General features: G+C 40.2%; 1 protein-coding gene across 1 annotated transcript in view; it reads left to right on the forward strand.

Moving 5' to 3' along the window:
• Positions 1 to 19,241, forward strand: part of LOC138625658 (transmembrane protein 132D) — a 31,920-nt gene extending 12,679 nt beyond the window's left edge. Inside the window, exons 3-9 of the mRNA XM_069706739.1 lie at positions 3,481 to 3,618; positions 10,064 to 10,256; positions 12,307 to 12,450; positions 16,135 to 16,340; positions 16,607 to 16,871; positions 17,120 to 17,311; positions 17,391 to 19,241. Of these exons, the coding sequence (XP_069562840.1) occupies positions 3,481 to 3,618; positions 10,064 to 10,256; positions 12,307 to 12,450; positions 16,135 to 16,340; positions 16,607 to 16,871; positions 17,120 to 17,311; positions 17,391 to 18,719 (2,467 nt within the window). The 3' untranslated portion in view covers positions 18,720 to 19,241. The remainder of the gene's footprint in view (positions 1 to 3,480; positions 3,619 to 10,063; positions 10,257 to 12,306; positions 12,451 to 16,134; positions 16,341 to 16,606; positions 16,872 to 17,119; positions 17,312 to 17,390) is intronic.
• Positions 19,242 to 19,348: the final 107 nt, after the last annotated feature.

The raw sequence follows: 19,348 nt of genomic DNA on the forward strand, positions 1-19,348 counted from the left end.
TGAAAAAAAAAAAAATCCATTGCAAAGTTTGTATACATATTGCATGTGCTCGGTTTGATGCATTACATGTGGATGGGGTTTTATGCCTTATAATTTTTTTATGCAGGTAAAGCAACAAGCCAACTTCCCAAACTAGAGCTGGATGGATATTCTGGCTGACCCATTTCATCAGCCGACACTGGGCTATCAGATATAGTGGATATATGAAAACTTTTATTAATCAAAGCATAATGCAGAATAAGATGCTTGGGGTAATTTAGAAATTGTTCAATTTGTGTTTTTTTTTAAATTTTTATATTTATCTCTAATTACCAATAACTACAACCAACTATTCCTTTAAGTGATGCTCTGTTCGTGTCTGTAAAATTAATATGAAGCTATACCATGAGCAGCAAGTTATCTTAGCTTAGCATGAAGACAGGAAGCAGGGACATTTGTACAAAAACTGACGCATTGCCATTTTTAAACATTTCTTGTCGTAGCTACAGAAAACATTTGATCACCAGTTTTAAATGGAAACTGTGGCGAGGTAATTCAAACCACTGATATGCAAAGTGATTTCAGAGACAGAAATAATTTGTATGTGCCCCGTTACCTCTATTGTGTTGCCATTAGCGTAGGTAACAGGGTGCAGCCATCCCAATCACAAATCTGCAGCCCCTGACATCAAAACCTTGTGTATTCCTCCTGGCTCATTTAGACCAGACTGAGTGTTTTCCCTCGCTGTTGTTGGCTCTGCTGCCTCCTGGGAACCCTCAGACTGATAACAATGATGGTTACCCCTTTATTTTCTGTTCTGTCACTCACTCTCAGAAGATACAGTATTTCGGTCCAACTTGTGCAATTTTTGACGAGGATTGCAGAGAGCTGGAGGTGATTTAATAAGTTATCCGCCTGCAAGTTTAGTGCAAATTCCAGCAACACGTTGCATTGCTGTAGCAACCTCTGTGCTAAAATTGAGTGAGAAGTCAGACGCTTCAACTCAACGAGACGGTTTACGTGTAACTAATGCGTCATATAAAGTGTCCACTGACTGAAACTGTGGCATTCAGCTGTGTGCAATTGTCAACAAAAGTTTTCTGTTTAGAATCACTCAGCACTAGATGATCACACCTTTTTAATCCCTCTGCTCCCTGGATAAACCTGTGTTAATCAGATAAATCAGCTTCCGCAGTAAGAAACTGGAATGGCAACAAGCCTGTCACAATTGCACAAAATTAAACAGCTATTGAAAATGACACTGCTCATCCCATTTTAATAGTGACCTTTAACCTGTGGGCTCTTTGTCTCCTTGAACTTTAAAGTGTCACAAATGCTACAAGATGAGCCGGATTCATTCATTCTGAGAAAGGAGAAGGGGACACCTTTCTGTCTCGCTCTCCTGCCGTTCAGACAGCAGGTCATTAGGCTGTCATGATCATTACATTTTTATCAAGAAATTTTTATAAATTGAGATTAACGATTACATTTTTTATTTTTCAGTCAAACCTCAAACGCTGGAATAGGGCATTGAACTAGTGAAGGAAATATGACACGTCTGTCGGTGTCATCCAGATGTTTTATGCAGATGAATGGAAACGATTACTATAAATGACTGTGGTCAGCCGGTCACTTGAGACCTTCCTTCCAGAATAGATGTTGTAGATGTTGACCAAAACAAGGTCTCACACATGTGGCACATGCAAACACAACTGTGCACACCAGTACGTCAGTATTTCAATTCGAAATAAAGGACCGTTTGTTTAGCCGTGTTGAAGAGGGAGCAGATCCTTCTCCTCTTTGGACTGGTATTGGAAGTTAAAACCAAAGCCAGAGCCGGAGAAGTGCTCAGACTGCTGTTGCTCCCTTCGTAGATTACACCTCCTCAGAGAGTCATCATGCACTCAAAAGTCATGTTTATCTCACAGATTCAGAGATAAACCACACAGCTTTGCACGCAGAGGAAACCCAACGAATTACACTGGAATGTTTTTCTGTCCGTGCTGTTGCTGCATATTCAGCAGGTCTCGCTATAATCAAGAACCAATACATATGGATAGTTTGGCTGCATTATGCAGCCGAACTAGGGCTGTTCGGCTGCATAATGCACAGCATTCACAAACCGGAGGTCAAGAAAACTAATAATTCATCAGAACATTTTGAAAAATGAGATCAAAATTGATGGACAAAACAACAGTTTTCATTGCTCCTGCAAAGGGGGTGAGGGTGATGAACGAGTGGTGTACGTGTTGTTGTATGTTGCAGATTTTCAATATTTTCTTTTACAACTTTCTCTGCTTTTTGTTCTTATTTGCTCAGTTGCTGTCCTGAATAGGAATGCACATTTCATGCAAACATTCTATTCGATGCTTGCTGGGGACTATTTGGCTAATATTCGAAGGACCCTCTGCAGCTGTATGTACAAGCAAACACACACACAGAAATAGAAAGAGACTCACTCATGCTCTGAACACGGCCTCAACAAATGTCATCAAACTTCGACAACCCTCGCCTTTGACACAGCTGATGAGAAGCCTGTCTTTAGTTTCATCTTGGAGATGAGCGACGTTTGTTCCGCATGTTTAATATAAAACGTACTCCTACTGGTGACATAGCTAGCCACTGATTGTTGATGTATTGTTGGGCATGGAGCGTATGCTATGGGTGCTTTACTGTCAAATGACAGTGCATAGCTGTGATAGACTTATGACATACTAGTTTTACCTGGCAAAGTTTCAATGGCGTCTCATTTTTGTTGATTTGCACACAGAACTTTTTGATGGCCGTAGGTACCTCTGCATGTTTCTCCTGTTTGTACTGTAGCATCTAATCTTACAGAGCCACACACGCTTATTAGCGTGTTGATTCTTAAAGACGGTTGGGCAAATGGATTTTAAGTGCATTACTGCGACCTAATGGCAGGAGTAACGCTATATTGTTGTTGAAATGTTGGGTTATTTTCTATAATGTTGTAAGATTGTGAAGATTTACCATGTTAAGTGCCTTGAAATAACTTGTGGTGTTCCTCGGCGCAACATAAATATAATTGAATTGAATAATTACAGGTGCCTGTAAAAACAAGGGAAATAAGACAAGATCATACTTGCATTAACTATTTGATTTATAATTTTTTTTTATGACCATTTGGATACTATAACTTCTCAATCGCTAAATCTTTTAGGCTGCCTTCATGTTTCAGAAATCATGGATTTATTGTGACAGGACAAGTAGTCTAGATTAATGCATTGAACTCTAAATACATTTCCATGTGCAAGTTTAAATCTACTGAACACTATGGCTGGGGACTACTTATGTAACATAAATGTCATGTGTATAAAAGAATGAAGCTCAGAAAAATGTATTTGGTTGACTGTGCACATCATAAACCATTTCATATTTTGCCAAAATAATGTTTCATTGGCTTGAATTCTTGTGGTTATTAATATGGGACATTTCACATTTACCACATTCTTGACCTTTTTCATTTTTGACTTTTCACAGAGCGACGGTAAAGAAAGGTGTGACCTTTCGAACAGCGACACCCAGTAACTCTTTACTATGGGACATCACTCTGGATATGGGTGCAGACGGAGCCATCGCTGTTATTTGTCAGAGAAAGGCACCCATACCTGGGAAAAGGTCTGTTCTCCTCACATTACTCTTTATGCAGGTATAGGCTATTTATATGTCTCTATTTTTTGTTGCTTAGGAATTTATCACTTTTATATATATTTACACTCCAAAGGTCAAAAGGGGATTTCAGGGGATTATTGACTGCCTGTGTCTCTACCTGTTAAATGTGGCACTGTTGCATCTTGTGTCCTGCAAACCATATCAGTATTTGTTTCTGCACCCAAACAGCAAAACACAAAACCATTCGCACATGGGCACCGGATTATTGCATTCTGGCAGGACATCTCAGGTTACGATGTAAACTGATGCTCTTGTAAATCTGACACTTGTATACAGGTGTTGCTATTTTTTTTTTTTAAACTTTATTGTCCATTTCTCCTCTACACTATAATATTTTCGAAACATTTACCAGCTGTGCACGTCCATTCATGCTTACCATGCAATTAAGCTTATTTGAACTTAGGAGTTAGAGGCTGACCATCAGGAGCCAATTTCAAGCATCACACTAAAACTATTTACTGGACAACTGTAGGTTTGTTTGATCAAACTCAGCTCTCTGGGCTCCTTAGAAGTTCTTGACTTTCTTCTTAATCTCATTAAACGGGACTACAACCTTTCCCTGACAACCAACCTATCTCACATGTCCTTACAAGTTCAGCCGGGTGCAGCTTTATTTCATTGAACGGGGATGAGTTGACTTCAATTAGGAGTTAAATCCAATAAGTAAGGCCCAAGCCTCCTGAGATTATAAGGCACCTGTTTTAAAAAAGGGAACAGACAACACAGGGTAGAAAGTCTATTCCACATTCTTTCAAGCCATCTGTTTTATAAAATTGCTTCCTAATTTTTTCCCTTTTAGCTTGTTGGCATGCAAACATTTACTGATATACAATAAACACAAAGTAGGTCAGCTGAGGCTGATAATGTCATTATTTATATGTAGAGTATTTGGTTATAAATCAAAGTATGGGACAAACTGAAATGTGGATCAGATGAGGGCACTAGATAAAAAAAGATAAAGGATCACCAGTGCTATTACAATGCATCCTAAGGGAATTGAATCCTGATCTAAATTTCCTGATATGAATGTCTGCCCCAAATTTCATCCAATGACTGTGGAGACATTTTGCTCATGGACAGCACAGATGTCAACCTCTTGGTGGCGCTTAATGAAAAGTCAGGAGCTCACTACAGTCAATACGATTCATTCTCTGGGGAGCATGAACACAAGTCTCTCTAAAAATTATCATTGAAATCCTAACCTATAAACGTTGAGATATTTCACTTTGAGGGGAAGCTGTGGACCAATACACCAGCATGGCCATGTCACGAGCAGTGTAATAAGTCATCTACGTGAGCTGAGCACGCAACATGCGATATATTCAGGGTAATACTATTCATGTTGTTGAGCACTTAATTATAATTCTTTTTTCCAATTCAAGATTGCCAGTGAACAAAAGAAAACTGATATATTGAGATTTAATCCAAACACTAAGATTATTTGTGCCATTAGAACAGTGACATGAAATACTTGTAAAAGTAAACCTCTAATCTGTGTGTGACTGGTTGGCAGAGCTGGAAAAGAGCAGCCAACTTTCATCGGATAAAAATAAATACTAATAAAAGTAGAGTTGAAAACTCAAGAGGGTGATTAATTAAAAAGTCTTTAATCAGTCGTGGGTATTCAATCATAGTAAAAACTCATTCAGCCTCTAAGGCCTTCAGCATGGCAGGTACAAATAAGGTGCCTTTAGGCTGTTCCTTATATGTGTTGGTCAGTGGTCACATGGCCAGTATGGATCAATGAACTGTCACCCGGTTCATGGGAGCAGGTAAAAACACATGATAGGAAACATAATGTCCGGACTACAAAACAAATGCAGATATTAATCAAAATCTTAAAATCTCTTAAAAGTTTAACATACATTTAAACATTATGTGGAAAGTCTCTTTTCCAAGAGAGAGAGAGAGAAAAAAAACAATACACAAAGGCACAGTTACAGAAATGGAGACAAATCAAGTTCTCCATTCAAACCGGGATATTTAATGTGTAGAACCAAAATGATTCTCTTTGTAAGACACTTTTTAACCTGTTGCCGCCCCTCACTGACTTTTCTACATGCTCGATACCAGATCTCCTCAATGAATTAGTGTCTGTGCCCAGCCTCTTTGTAATGTAAAGCCTTTGGGTATTGTGGGTTACCAGTTCTAACAGCAGGTTTATGTTCAGCCAGTCTGGCTTTCAGTTTACGTTTCCTTCTTCCGATGTAGAAACAAACACATGGACACTCAAGTCTGTAAACAACACAAGATGTATTGCAGTTTATAAATGATTACAATTTCCACACTTGTGGTTACCTGTTCTTGTGGTCAACCAAGTTTTCTGTTGTAGAGGTTTAAGTTTGTCATTCAGCTTTGGGGCTACTCTGAAGAAGATGGTGGGGGTATCTGGAAGTGTTTCTTTTAGGAAACTGTCGCTTTTCAATATGTCCCAGTTTCTTGTGATAATCTGTTTAATTTCTGTTTGCTTCACTGATGTATTGTGTTATAAAGTACACTTGACTTCACTGCGGTTGCTTTTGCTTGTGGTCCAGTAACTTCTCTGCTGAGACATTTTGCTTTATTATAAGCTGTTGATATAGTTTTAAGTTTATATCCTCTATTCTCAAACCTTTTGTGCATATCTTGAGCATTTCTTTCAAAGTCTTCCTCTGAGTCACAGATACGTTTATGTCTCTGGAATTGACCGAAAGGTATGTTGTCTATCACTCACCGTGGATGGAAACTGTCTGCTCCAAGAATGGTTTTGTGGTCTTTTGGTTTTCTGAATATGAAAGTATGTAGGATGCCATTGTCATCATTAGAAATCTTTAGATCAAGAAAATGAATTTCTGTTAAAGAAAACTCTAGACCAAGCTTTAAGTTGCTATTAGTGTTGTTTAAATCTGAGTGGAACTGAAGAAGTTCTCGCTCTGACCCAGACCACAGTAGAAGAATTTCATCTATGTATCTGCCTCACCATATAATCTTATCTAGATATGTATTTATGCCCGAATACACAAATCATTCTTCCCATAAACAGATTGGAATAATTAGGTGCAAAACATGCTCCCATTGCTGTACCTTTTTTCTGTTTATTAAATTTATTCTGAAACAGGAAGGCATTATTATTCAAAGCCCATTCTGCAAGTTGCAAGATAAAGGCAGCAGGGGGCCTCTGTTCTGGTTGTGTCGTTTCCAAGAAATGGGATAAAGCCTCTAGTCCCTCCTTATGATCAATGCTAGTATAAAGTGATTCTACATCCATGATCACTAAAAACGATGTTGATCCAATATTCTTTATGTCTTTAATTTTGTTTTGCACTTGTATGCTGTTATGAATAAATGCAGGAAGATCACAAACCTTGATGCTACATAACTATTTTAATGCTGGTTCTGTGACTGACTTATTCCCACTTATTATTGGTCCCCCTGGTGGATTTTCTAAGTTCTTATGTATTTTGGGAAACATAAAAAGCAGGTATTCTTGTTCTTTTTGTGAAATCCAATCTTAATATTTTGCCTTTAAGAGCATTTCTTCAAGTTCCATCGGATTTTGTTCTATTGGGTTAGACTGTAGAGGTTCATAATACTCACGATTATCCAGTTGTCGTGTGGCCTCTTTGATGTATTGATCTCTACCCCACACTACTACTGCTCCCCCTGTAACTAATACAAGTATAAAAAAGAATAACATCCTTTCACCGGATTTATTTCAACAATTACAAAAATAATGTTATTTTACTCCAGGATAAAGGATAATTTTATAGATCCTGAATCTGAACGTGGACTTGTTTAAGAGAGACTTGTCAGGTTATAGACCACAAGAGACTTTGCTTCAAACAGAGACAGAAAATTTAATTTATCTGTATTGTTATTTATTTGACCTCATTAATTTGTTTTCCCCATTTATTGTGGATTATGACATTGTTTATTACAACTTCTTTATGGGTTAACATATTTTTCCACCCAGTAATTTTGTCTAATCCTCTCTAAAATGTCATGAATCTCACAGGACCCCTGCGGAGAGTGTCTACTGTCATGCCACTGTGGGGATCTCTGCCTTTTGCCTTCCTGGCTTTAGCGAGTACTAAAAGTATTTGTAAATTTAAGTGTTTTTTTTGTGTGTTTTTTTTTTATCCTTTGTTGATGCAGTTTGGTTTGGATCTTAATATTAAAGCGGTGCTACTCACAGACAGACTGCCGGCTGTAAACAAGTTGTACAAGCATCAATCCCCTGCAAGCTTCATAAGAATGACAGTGGGCGTAAGTAGCATGACAACATCCCCTATCTTATGGATATCTGTGTTAATGCAGACTTTAGGGGATATAAGCATGCTTATGAAAGTCAAGTTTATCCTGTTTTGATACTTGACCAAAATGCAATTATCATCTTTTAATCTCAGGTCTCTGAGCAATATGCTAAAATTATTAAATTATAGTAAATCTCTGTCATGCCCTTAATAAGGGCAGATGTAATGGAGGCTCATGCAAGAGGAGGATACAGAAAAAAGGCCTTTTGCATGCTTTGTTATTGAGTTTGAAAATTAATGGAGGCTTAGCAAAATTTACACTTCCTCCAATTGTTGTTGCTATAGTGTGGGAAGGCAGCGAGCATGAAGTCTCTTGGATCTCATTATCATGCAGTAAAGAGGACTTACTGTGTGTCTGCACAGCTCTGACACAGATTTATAACATGCACACAAAGATGCAGCAGCAAGTCTGATAATGCTCATGTGGTCATGCTTATTGTGTTTTTGTTTGCCAATATATCTTTTCTGTAGTTCAATACGGAGCCAAGAAATAAAAACCCAGGACACTAACTTGGGCCGCAGGAGAAAATTGAATCCATGGTTGGGACACTCTGTTCTATCTGGCATCACCGAGAGGCCATTATAAGTTACAGAGGCTTACACTTTGTTATGTATGCAGGACGCAACTGTCCTCTGACCACCTTCTTCTCTACGCACATCCAACGCTACCGGCAACTTCAGTGTCGAGCCAGCAAAGAGAAATTCTGCTCTGTACTTTCTTAGTTGAGTTTGCGAGGATGCCTTGAGAGGCAAAGGCCTCTCCAAAAAAAGGAGGGGGACTGTATATTGTCACAACTACTGGAATCACATCCCTCTTCTAAAAATGTCTTCACTTTTTTTTTTTTTTTTTTTTTTTTTTATCCATGGGCACAATTCACAACATATTAGTATGAATTTATAGCAGGATATCAGCAAAACTCCAATATCAACCTGAACAAGAACTGTCACAAAAACTTCCTAAAACTCAACCAATTGTAGATTCAAAGTTTGATAGTAGAAATTAAAATAATACCCAGTCCATATATTAGAGATGTCTTGTCTACTGGAATTATATCTCTAACCAACACTAGCCTTAGCAGTAGCTTCAACTAGCCCCGTTTGAAAGTAGTAGTAACATTTTATAACTTACCACCATCTTGTTCTGCAAAACGGATAAACTTCCCTAATTCCGTTTACTCAGTCATGACTTCATTCGCAGTGCATCCGGTTAGGTTTGTGGCGCAAAACACAGCTGGTTAAACAATTTACGTCGACGGACCGCCTCCATCTTTGTTTTTGCTTCGAAGTCACGTTTGATCTCGCGAGTTTCTGTGGGATCTTAAGTCCCTTAGAATCGCCACTTCGGAAATCGTGAAGTAGCCTATGAAACTGCGAGTGTGTGGCCCTGTTACTTGTCTGAATGGCCTGGTGTGTGTTATTATTGTCTGTGATCTGACACGTTTTTGAAATCGGATATGATTTGAAAAGAGTGCACCATTACTGTTTTAGCATGTACAAATGTTCCCATTAATACTTTATCAAAGCCGCATGCATTCTTTCTTGGTACAGCTGCACGGAGCTGCTAGTGTGGCTGTTCTCTTAATGATATTTATCAAGTTAAATATCAAACATCCTACTGCAATGTTTTTACATCACACTTTTTGGTCTCCAGTAACCACAACCTTTGGGCTACACTAAGTAGTCCTGCACTGTGAGCACTGAGCCATGGGTTAAATACACTACTAAATAATCACTGCACCTCAGATGTAATTGTCTCTACGGAAACTTAGTGTGGGGGAAGAGAAGTGAAGAGTCCAACGATGAAATGACTATATTAAGCGTCAGCAACTTTTGTGTAGTGATTTTTCTTTCTGATGCAAATGTACATAATGAAGATGTTGAAAAATCCTTTCCAACCAGTCAAAACACAAAATGTTACTGCTTGATCCAGCATTTAAATGAGACATTGGGAAGCAGCAGCACTGTATTTGGAATCTGTTTTGTCTTACAATTTTATCAATCATTTTTGCACATGATTTGTTGCATTAGAAATGTAGGCAGGTAAGTTTGTTTGCATACTTTATCTGTCTAATTAATCCAGCTCTTTGCTTCTCTTGCAGGCTCGAAAGCAGTCTGCTGGAGATACTTCAGATGGATTTTGAGGTTGAGGAGCTGAGCAGTCCGCTCGACAGTCAGGTGATCATATGGAAGCTGGAGATACCCTCCTCATCTAAAAATGTAACCAAGACCGAAGGAGCCATGAGGATCTATACCACTCAGAGAGACTTTGTCGGCCTGGCTCCTCTCATAATGGTGAGTTAGCTGACAGCTCTCATGTCACACCTAATCACTATACAAATGTTACTGACAGCAGCGTCTCCAATAACGCAAACAGTTGGACTACATCCTTTGAGCGTTAGTGCATGAAAATATCATAAAATGCACTTTGCTCTGATCCATTCCTGTCTGGTTTGCATACTTAGACGGTTGGATATGCTTTGGATTGTTTAGTAAATGGATTCTATTTTCAGCAGAGTGACCTTGTGTTGTTGACTGTCAGCTAGCTGATGTCTCTATTCTGTGTTGTTCTGCTCTGTTCTGTTGTGGCATGAAATATGTGGTCATCCTCTCCTCCTTACAGCTGCTTCATGCGCTTCTATTTTGGTGCCGCCGGCCTCTTTATCATGCTACCTCTATAATTACTCAGTGATATAATCTGCACTACTAAATACGGAACATTATAGCACTTTGAATCATAATGAGGTATTTATAACCTTGGTCACTAACCTCTGACTAAAACATTGTTTGGAGGGGCAACATAAACATAGAAATAGATCTAAAAGTTCATATTTGTTATAATTTTACTTTTAGGCAGTAGCTTTCTAATATTTCACAGGCTATCTGCTGCATTTCCATCACTGGTGCTGGAGTGCTTAAAGTTATGAGGATATGCTACAGTATCCTGATTTGTGAATTTGACATGGTTCATCTCTCCTGTGGATTAGAAGCCGACCTCAGGCCGAGGGCCAAACGAGGAGATTTGATGGTTGGTGCAAAGGGACATTAGCACTGACGGATCACTCTTAACCTTTCTCCACAAACTCCAGCTTGTGCTGCTGCTCAATACTTCTATGTAATGGCAAAAGCCTCTCTGACATAACCTTCAGATCAGTGTTTTTAATTGGGGGAAAAAAGACGTTTAGATATTTCAGCTTCATTTAACCAGTTTTACAGTGGAGGGACACATATCCATCTGCTTCATTTTCATCCTGACAGTGGCCAAGTGTCTCTTTAAATTTGATTTAAGTGATCATTCACACAACTCAACCGAGCTGCGCTACACTGCTCTCACACTAATTCATACATATGATATTCTGTTATTTCAACTTCAATTAAAACAGCATGTTTTTTATAGAGGACAACGCATATCCATCTGCTTCCCGCTTTGATTATCCAAGCATGCATACAAATGCATGCCTGTGCAAATTAACGCATATTAGACAGAGAGATGACCACTTTACTACTAATAGTGGTATTCATATACATTCCTTTTAACAAAACACCTTATCATTTATGTAATGTTAATTAGCCTGTATTCCTAATGCAGTCTCTCCACTACCAGGACCAGAATGGCTTGGGTCCACTGCCACAGCAGTCTTCTTAATCAAACACATCCCCCATCAGATGCTGCTCGGTGGCACTGTATACTCTGATGTTAAACAAATCAATACTCATATTAAATCTTAATATTCAAAAATGAAGATTTAATCAACAACTTGAATGGAAATATATGCTGAGTACAAAAAAAATCTTCCACACCACCCACCAAACAAGGCACTTCTGACTTGTGGAGAGGGAGCCAGAGATCAAAGTGCCAACCATGCTATTATAAGAAAACTTCTTACTCTCCCCTGCCACAGCTGCCTTATTCAACAATACACTATACATTAAAGAACAGGTTTTACCGTATATGTGTAGAGATCATTTTTAGTCCATGTTTGTAGTTATTTGGCCATGTTTGAACTGATATAGCATCCCTCTGAGGGGCACGCTTGTGCAGAGAAAACCAAGATTAGCTCTCCCTTAAGTGACCTGGCCATCACCCAGCCTTGACTCTGCTTCCCCTCCTGGCTTCCAAAAGGGGGACTGGCCTTCTTACCTCACGGACTGCTGAGTTAGTCAGTCACAATTCGTCACACATGTCTTCTACCTCCCGTCTTTACTCGCACCCCGTGTCACTCCTATTACAAACCCTTTTAGCTGTCGGACAGTTGCAAAACAAAATGTAAACCATCAGGAATTGTTGAATGGGTTTTGTTAATTTTGTGTTATGACTGCAGCACATTTTCCCCTCTCTCTGCAGGACACAGAGATCCTGAACACAGCTGTGCTGACTGGAAAGAAGGTGGTTTTGCCTGTGAGGACGGTAGCTGTGGAGGAGGATGGAGTCGTCACAGACGTATCTGACTACACAGACTGTAGCACCACTGATGAAGATGTTCTCAAGGTAGAACTTCCTCTTCCTTCTTTTATATATCTCCACATACTGCACACCATCCCTCTGATTCATCATTTCTAATTTGTTTGGCGTCACTCATTCCAAGTACAATTTTAAGATTCTTTCATAAAAGGGAATACGACAAGTCAAGAGGGATGGAAATTGCTTCAAATTTGTTTCAGAATCTTAATCACTCTATCACTCTGTTGCAGCAGCATTTTGTAAAATTGTTCGCTAGTTATACATTTTTCCATTAAAGAGTGTGAGTTGTTTGTATCTTCTCTGGCTGTCCTGATGCTCAGGGAAAGAGAGCAATTTGTAGTGGTTGTTAGAAACTGCTCCACAGGGGCAAGAGTGGTTTCATGTGTAACTGGAACAACAGCCACGGACAAATAAGTGGTACCAAAGTCACTCCTGCTTTGTGTCTCTTCCACATGGTAAAACAAACTATTAGCTAGGCTCCAACAACACCGCCTATCAATCTCCCTGACAGTAAACAGCCAGTGTCCTAAATTGCTTACTACACGTGACCTCACAGTTTACGTCTGTGCCTCATCCCGCAGCCTGTCCCCTTTATCCCGCGAATCGTTGCCTTTATCCCGTGGACCTGAGCACAGCTGACTGCCAAAAGCCAGCTTTGTTTACTAGATGAAACTGAAAGTCAAACCCTGGACCCTGAGGTCAAAGGCTGTGAATATACTCAACGATAAACAAAGAATTAAGACATGCAATAGACTCCAGCGCTCCAAATGCATTTTTTTGCATGCCAAATATTGCCCAAAGTGGTTATAACAAACAACAGATGTCTTGGCTAATAAATAAATGCGGTATTTTATTTAGATTTTTGCTGCATGAGGAGATTTGAAATAAGGGATAAACAGTAAGTTTACTTGTATTAGGCGCAGATGGGTGCCAGTTATAAGAAAAGCAGGATTACATGAGGATGTCAAAAGGGCGAATGTAGACTAAATCACTCTGTTCAACCCTGTAATGTAGCCGTCTCTGCTGTTGTTCTAAGCTTACTGTAGCTATTTGCTGACCAGATAGCAGCGTCACTCACTAATATTCCCTTTAATCTTCTTAGTCTAACAGCTTGACAAATATCTTTTCTCTTCTGGTGTGCCTGAAGAGTATAAAATCTGCCAGTGATAGACGGGGAAGGATTTATTTAGGATGTAGAGCTCATGTGACAAAAGAAAAGCGAAACAAAGTTTGATCTGCAGTGGCGGAAAGGTTGTTAAACTGTCCAGGAATAATGAGGAAACTTAAAATGTGCAGAGACACTCTCTTAATCACTTCAGGATTGAAGCACTGGCACTTTAGCATTTCAAACATAAATGTTTACTTAGTTGATGAATCCAGTCGTTTTATGGTGCGATACAGCAATTGAACTAACTCATTTATATCAGGCCTGAACACAGTTTAACACTTGAACTTAATTCGTCCCTTTGCAACCGATTCGGTCTGCTATACCCATTAAAATTCTTATTTAATGAGTATGCATAATTATTACATTTTTTTATTTGCACAAAAAAATGAAAGTCACAGTTGTGTGGGTGAAGCGCACATTGCAGCATTTTAATTTTTTTTAATTTTTTTTATTTCTGCCTGTTTCTAATACCGTACCCAGTGATTAAAGTCAAATCCCATTTCACATAAATATCTTTTCTGACACCAAAAACACAGGCATATTCTTGGACACAGAATGAGATTGTGACTGGGATGAGTGGGCGGATGGCACATTAAAATGGCATTCCCTTCCAACTGATGCTTCAGAGTATTATTTGAACAAGGCCCTTGTTAAGTTCAATGGAGCTCTTGGAAGGTGCCTCTAAAGAAGAACAAATGAGCAAATTGTCTTAGATTATGGATCACTGATTGACTGCCTCCACATCGAATTAAAACGAGAACTAGACACGACTTCACTGAAAATAAATCAGCTCTTTTTTATTGTTTCAAGCTTGCATTTGAACTTTTCTTTGAGAACTAATCAGGGGGCTTCAGTTTCACATATTTTGAATCTGCTGTTTAAATGTACAATCAAGCAAAGGATTGTTTGTAGAGAAGATGTCATTCCATCTCAGGTCCTGTTTACATCTGGCTTCAACAAAGGTCTTGGGTGATCCGATCACAAGTGAAGAGCTTTGAGTATGTCAGTTCACACCTGTCATTAGGATGCATCGCCACATGTTTCTCCAGTTCCATTAGCAAATAAACAAATATATAATTTCTGTTTTGAAAAAACAAATGCTTTTTTTTTTTTTTTTTTTTTTAACTGGTGGTAGACAGCAATGAGCTTCCATGCGTAGATGTCAAAACATCTGGCTTCTTCATGCTGTTTTACATTTTAAAATGATGACAGTGGTGGACGATTTTGGCCATCGCCATCTTGGCTTTTTGGAGGCAGAAGTGACCATATTTGGATGAACTGGGGAGAAATGAGCAGAGGATCTGACTCGATCTGACTGAGAACCCATGGACCTATATATACCTGAAACCTGAATGCACACGAGGCATCTCAGTGAAACCAGACACAGCCCCAAACATACCGCTAATGATTATCAGAATATTTTCAGAAGGACTACTAGAACATTAATCAGAAGGAGTGACTTTAGCTAATGACACCATAAGGACTTGTGGAGAAAATTTTGACTTTGTATTTCATGAGAGAAGCTGAATGGGAGTCTGTGGAGCCAGATGTTTTTGGTGCCCTCAGTGGTATTGCACTTTAAGGCACTTCTGTATTGGCTTTTTGGTTCTGGAAGCTTGGAAGTTTATGGTCCCAGCATGCATTTATGCACACACTGCTAAAAGAATGTGGCCATATTCAGCCCATGCCGTGGTCTGAGCAGATCCACTCTCAATATGTCCTCAATGCGTACTTACAGTAGAGTTGTCTACTTGGGATCGGATCACTTACCAAACCTTTCAATGGTAGATGTGAACAGGGCCCAAGTTATCAGCAAATATGACACAGTGATGTAGTCGTTCTAGAGCTTCAGCTCCGGTCATGAGTGTAGGATGACTCACGCTCAGATGCAATGATGACACAAGATCCTCTAAAAAATAGCGTGTAGCTGTGGCAGTTTATCACCCACCTAAATACTGGGTTCACACAAACAAGAGCAGGAATCCATTTCCCATTTGTACTCCTTTTTAGGCTATCTGTCAGTCCATCCACTCCCGTGTGCAGCTCCACCAGCTAGTAACTGAATTTCATGAGATCTTTGAGTAGTTGCCCAAACTTGCAAAGGTCACCTTTGAAATCATACTGTAATGAATGCACTTGGCTGTGAAGGAATGATGTTCTGCGCTGCACCACATGATATTTTCATTAACATAAAATTGCAATGCTGCTTCTTCCTAACGCTTCGGACTGGTGATCATCGCAGTAGTTTATTATAGCCAGCTGACATTACTGTGGTAACACATGCAGTGCAAAAGTGCTGCAAGCCCATTTGTTGTTGTAAGAATAGCCTTTTGTTAAAATAGTGACTTTTATGAGAATATTTGATTATTTTTTGTCATTGGTTAGATGACTAACGTCTCCTACACTGACAACAATTTCATTCTGGGTTTGATATAGATTGTTTACACAAGCGTACTTATACAAACTCTTTAATGTTATCAGGGAAATTAAAATGATATCATCTGATGGATTGTTTCCCTGTAATATTATCTCCTCCTATCCAGGTGTCAGACAGGTGTGACTATGTTTTCGTAAATGGCAAAGAAACGAATGGCAAGGTGAAGATGATGGTAAACTTCACCTACAGCTACCTGAGTGCTCAGCTGGAACTGAATGTGTGGATGCCCCAACTCCCCCTCCAGATTGAGGTGTCAGACACAGAGCTGAGCCAGATCAAGAGCTGGAGGGTACCCATCCTAACCTCAAAAAGGTGGGAAATACAAAATATTCATTTAACATAGAAACTCCCCGTTTGGTTTCCGGGAGTAATTTCCAGAGGCATTATTTAGTCCATACAAATCCAAATAATATCTCTCAGGATTTACGTGTCTGAATCCATTACATAATGTATTGCAATATCTCAGTGTGATCCAATCAAGCAAAGAGTTGGGGTTAAGGGATTAGAGAATAGCAAGTGAAAGTATTTACTGTGTGACAGGTGTTAACTGCACGTGAATTTTTGGACTTGTATCCCAGAACTGGCTGGAACAGTGAGGAGGAGGACCGGAAGGGGAAGGGCTGCATGCTGCAGTTTCAGCACGCCTTTGTGCGAGTGATAACCAGTTTTGTGGCAGAGCAACAAGAACCTCGTGATCCTCAGGCCTATTTCCTAGGCCCTGATTGGCAGGTGGATGTCACAAGGTTGGTTCGATACTTCATGAAGGTAGAGGACCCTCGAGTGGCAAGGCTACAGGGAGGAAAGGTGCTGTCGGGGCGAGACGTCGGTACCACCACCATACAGGTAAAAAACTGAACTACTTCTTGCATTACAGTTTGCCCAGACAACCTGTGTCCAACTTCATAGTCAACAGCTAGTCAGACCCTGGATATGATGCTTTAATTTCCTATTTGGGTAGACAAAAGTTGGATTTAGGCTTTAAAAAGAATAAAGTTTTACTTTGAATCTGATGAATCGAGTGGATTCGGACAAGAAGATACAGTCTGAGGCAACCTAATTTATTTATTTTACCTGATGTTGTTATTTGACAGGTGTTTTCCCCGCTGTCTGATACCATATTGGCTAAAACAACTATCAAAGTTGTAGATGACAAAGTGACCATCACAGAATTGGGGGTCCAGCTGGTTACAAGCCTCTCCATGACCTTACAGCTCAGTACAGGAAGCAACAGGGCCATCTTGGCCACCACAACCACACAGGAAGTTCTACACAGCCCCAAACAGGTAACACTCATTATCTTATAAAATGTCCTTTAAAAATATTTTTTGATTTTAAGTGCAATTACATTTTCTGTTCTCTCAGGAAGCTTTGGTCAGTGCCTGGGTACAGTTCAGTGATGGCAACCAGACACCTCTTGACATTTATGATCCAGCCTACTACCGTGTGACTGTGACATCTCTAGATCGGGGGGTGGTGTCAGTGCAGGGCATCCCTCCTGTTGTGGTGGCTGAGGGAGAGGGCGAGGGAGTCCTGGTCAAAGTCGAAATGTCCATCTGTGAGGCCTGCCAGAAATCCAAACGCAAAAGCACCGTGGCTGTGGGAAACGGTAGCCTCAAGGTCAAGTTCCAGGTGAACAGTTGGCGGCCGGACGGCAACACCAGCCTCTTCGACAGCAGCACTGTCAGCAACAAGGACAACGGCAGTGACTATGGGAGTGATGGGGAAGAGGTGGACAGTGAGAGGAAGCCGAGGAAGCCGTCTCAGGATCGTCCATCACGCATCTCAAACTCAGACAGAGAGGAGAGTGCCATGCAGAAGATCACAACCACCATTAAATCCACAGAGAGAACCTTGATAACCAGCGGAAGCCTCGGAGGAGTGGGTAAGATCAATAATTATGGAAACCCAGGCAGTCCTACCAGTGTGGTGAATGTGAGCCTAATGAGCAGCCCCAGTGGCCGCATCAAAGGATTTGGCTCTGATAATATGATAGCAAAGGATATGAGCAGTGTTGGCTTTACAAGCACTGTGAAAGCCCCTGGGAATCTGGTAAACTACAACAACTACCCCACCAAGGTGGAGATACCTGACCAGGACACAGAAGAGGTAGAATTTGGTGGCGAGGAAATATTGGCCAACAGGCCACTCACAGACTTGGAGATCGGCATGTATGCTCTGTTGGGTGTCTTTTGCCTGGCCATCCTGGTGTTTCTGGTAAACTGTATCTCATATGTTATTAAGTTCAGGCACAAGAAGCCTCTCTCTCATAACCAGGAGCCAACAGGGCACAGGCACGATTGGGTGTGGCTCGGTACAGATGCCGAGCTGGTGATGAGTGTGCCAGGCAGCCCGGTCCAGCAAGACTCTCACACTACAACCACTGTGATAGACATAGGGCCTGATAAGACTGCCTCGCTTTCCAGGAGGCCCAGTTGTCTGGCCTCTGTCACAGACTCCCCCGTCAGCTGCGTAGGTTCCCTGAGGAGCAAACCTATGCACACTGAGTCTCTCCACTCGCCCACCAGCAAGAGAAAGAGAGTCCAGTTCACCACTTTCTCCACACTAGAGCGCCAGCATTTGCCACACATCCTGCCCAGGGAGAACGGCCATGGCATCCACTGGGTTGGGAAGGAGGACAGTTGTGGGGAGGAGCCTCAAGTGCCCATCACCGAGCCTGGGGACCCGTTATAATACACAACCTGATCAGACCTCACATGTACAGTAGATGTGGCTTTGATCACCTCAATGCCTTTGTCAACTCCGACAATTGTCAGGACAATGTGATTTTGGAACGGCCCTCTACATTTCATTACCTATCAAGGCCTTTTACATGTACATGTGTACTGTATATTATTGTTAATACTGTAGAGAGGATGAGTGTGATGATGTTTCAGATGGCTGACCAGATGGACTCTTAGTTACACAATGTAAAGCCACCAAATGTTAATGCTGCATGTGAATATCTACTTCTCTGAATTTTTGCACACATGCTGGTATGTACAGTACAAAGAAACACTGAAACAATATCCCCGATTACAAATATATCAATTATCAGTTGTAATCCAGACCTCAGTCATGGATTTCACCAGAAATGTGGCTTTGATTAAAAAGAATACAAACTAAAATGGGTGTTTTCTATAATGCTATATAGAAGACCCTTTTCTTCGTAATTTTCATTTCATTTATTTTCATTTTTCATTAAAACACTATGATCTTTAATATTTCCCATCACTTTATTTGCTATGTCAAGCATCGACCGGTTTTTAATACTGCTAACAGTATGTAGGTCTACTACTGATGCTAATCTGTAGTTTGCATAT

The sequence above is a fragment of the Brachyistius frenatus genome, unplaced genomic scaffold (genome assembly GCF_029030835.1).
Source record: "Brachyistius frenatus isolate BFR_SWC_R1_liver_20210118 unplaced genomic scaffold, ASM2903083v1 Contig_64, whole genome shotgun sequence".
In the NCBI taxonomy this organism is placed as follows: domain Eukaryota; kingdom Metazoa; phylum Chordata; class Actinopteri; family Embiotocidae; genus Brachyistius; species Brachyistius frenatus.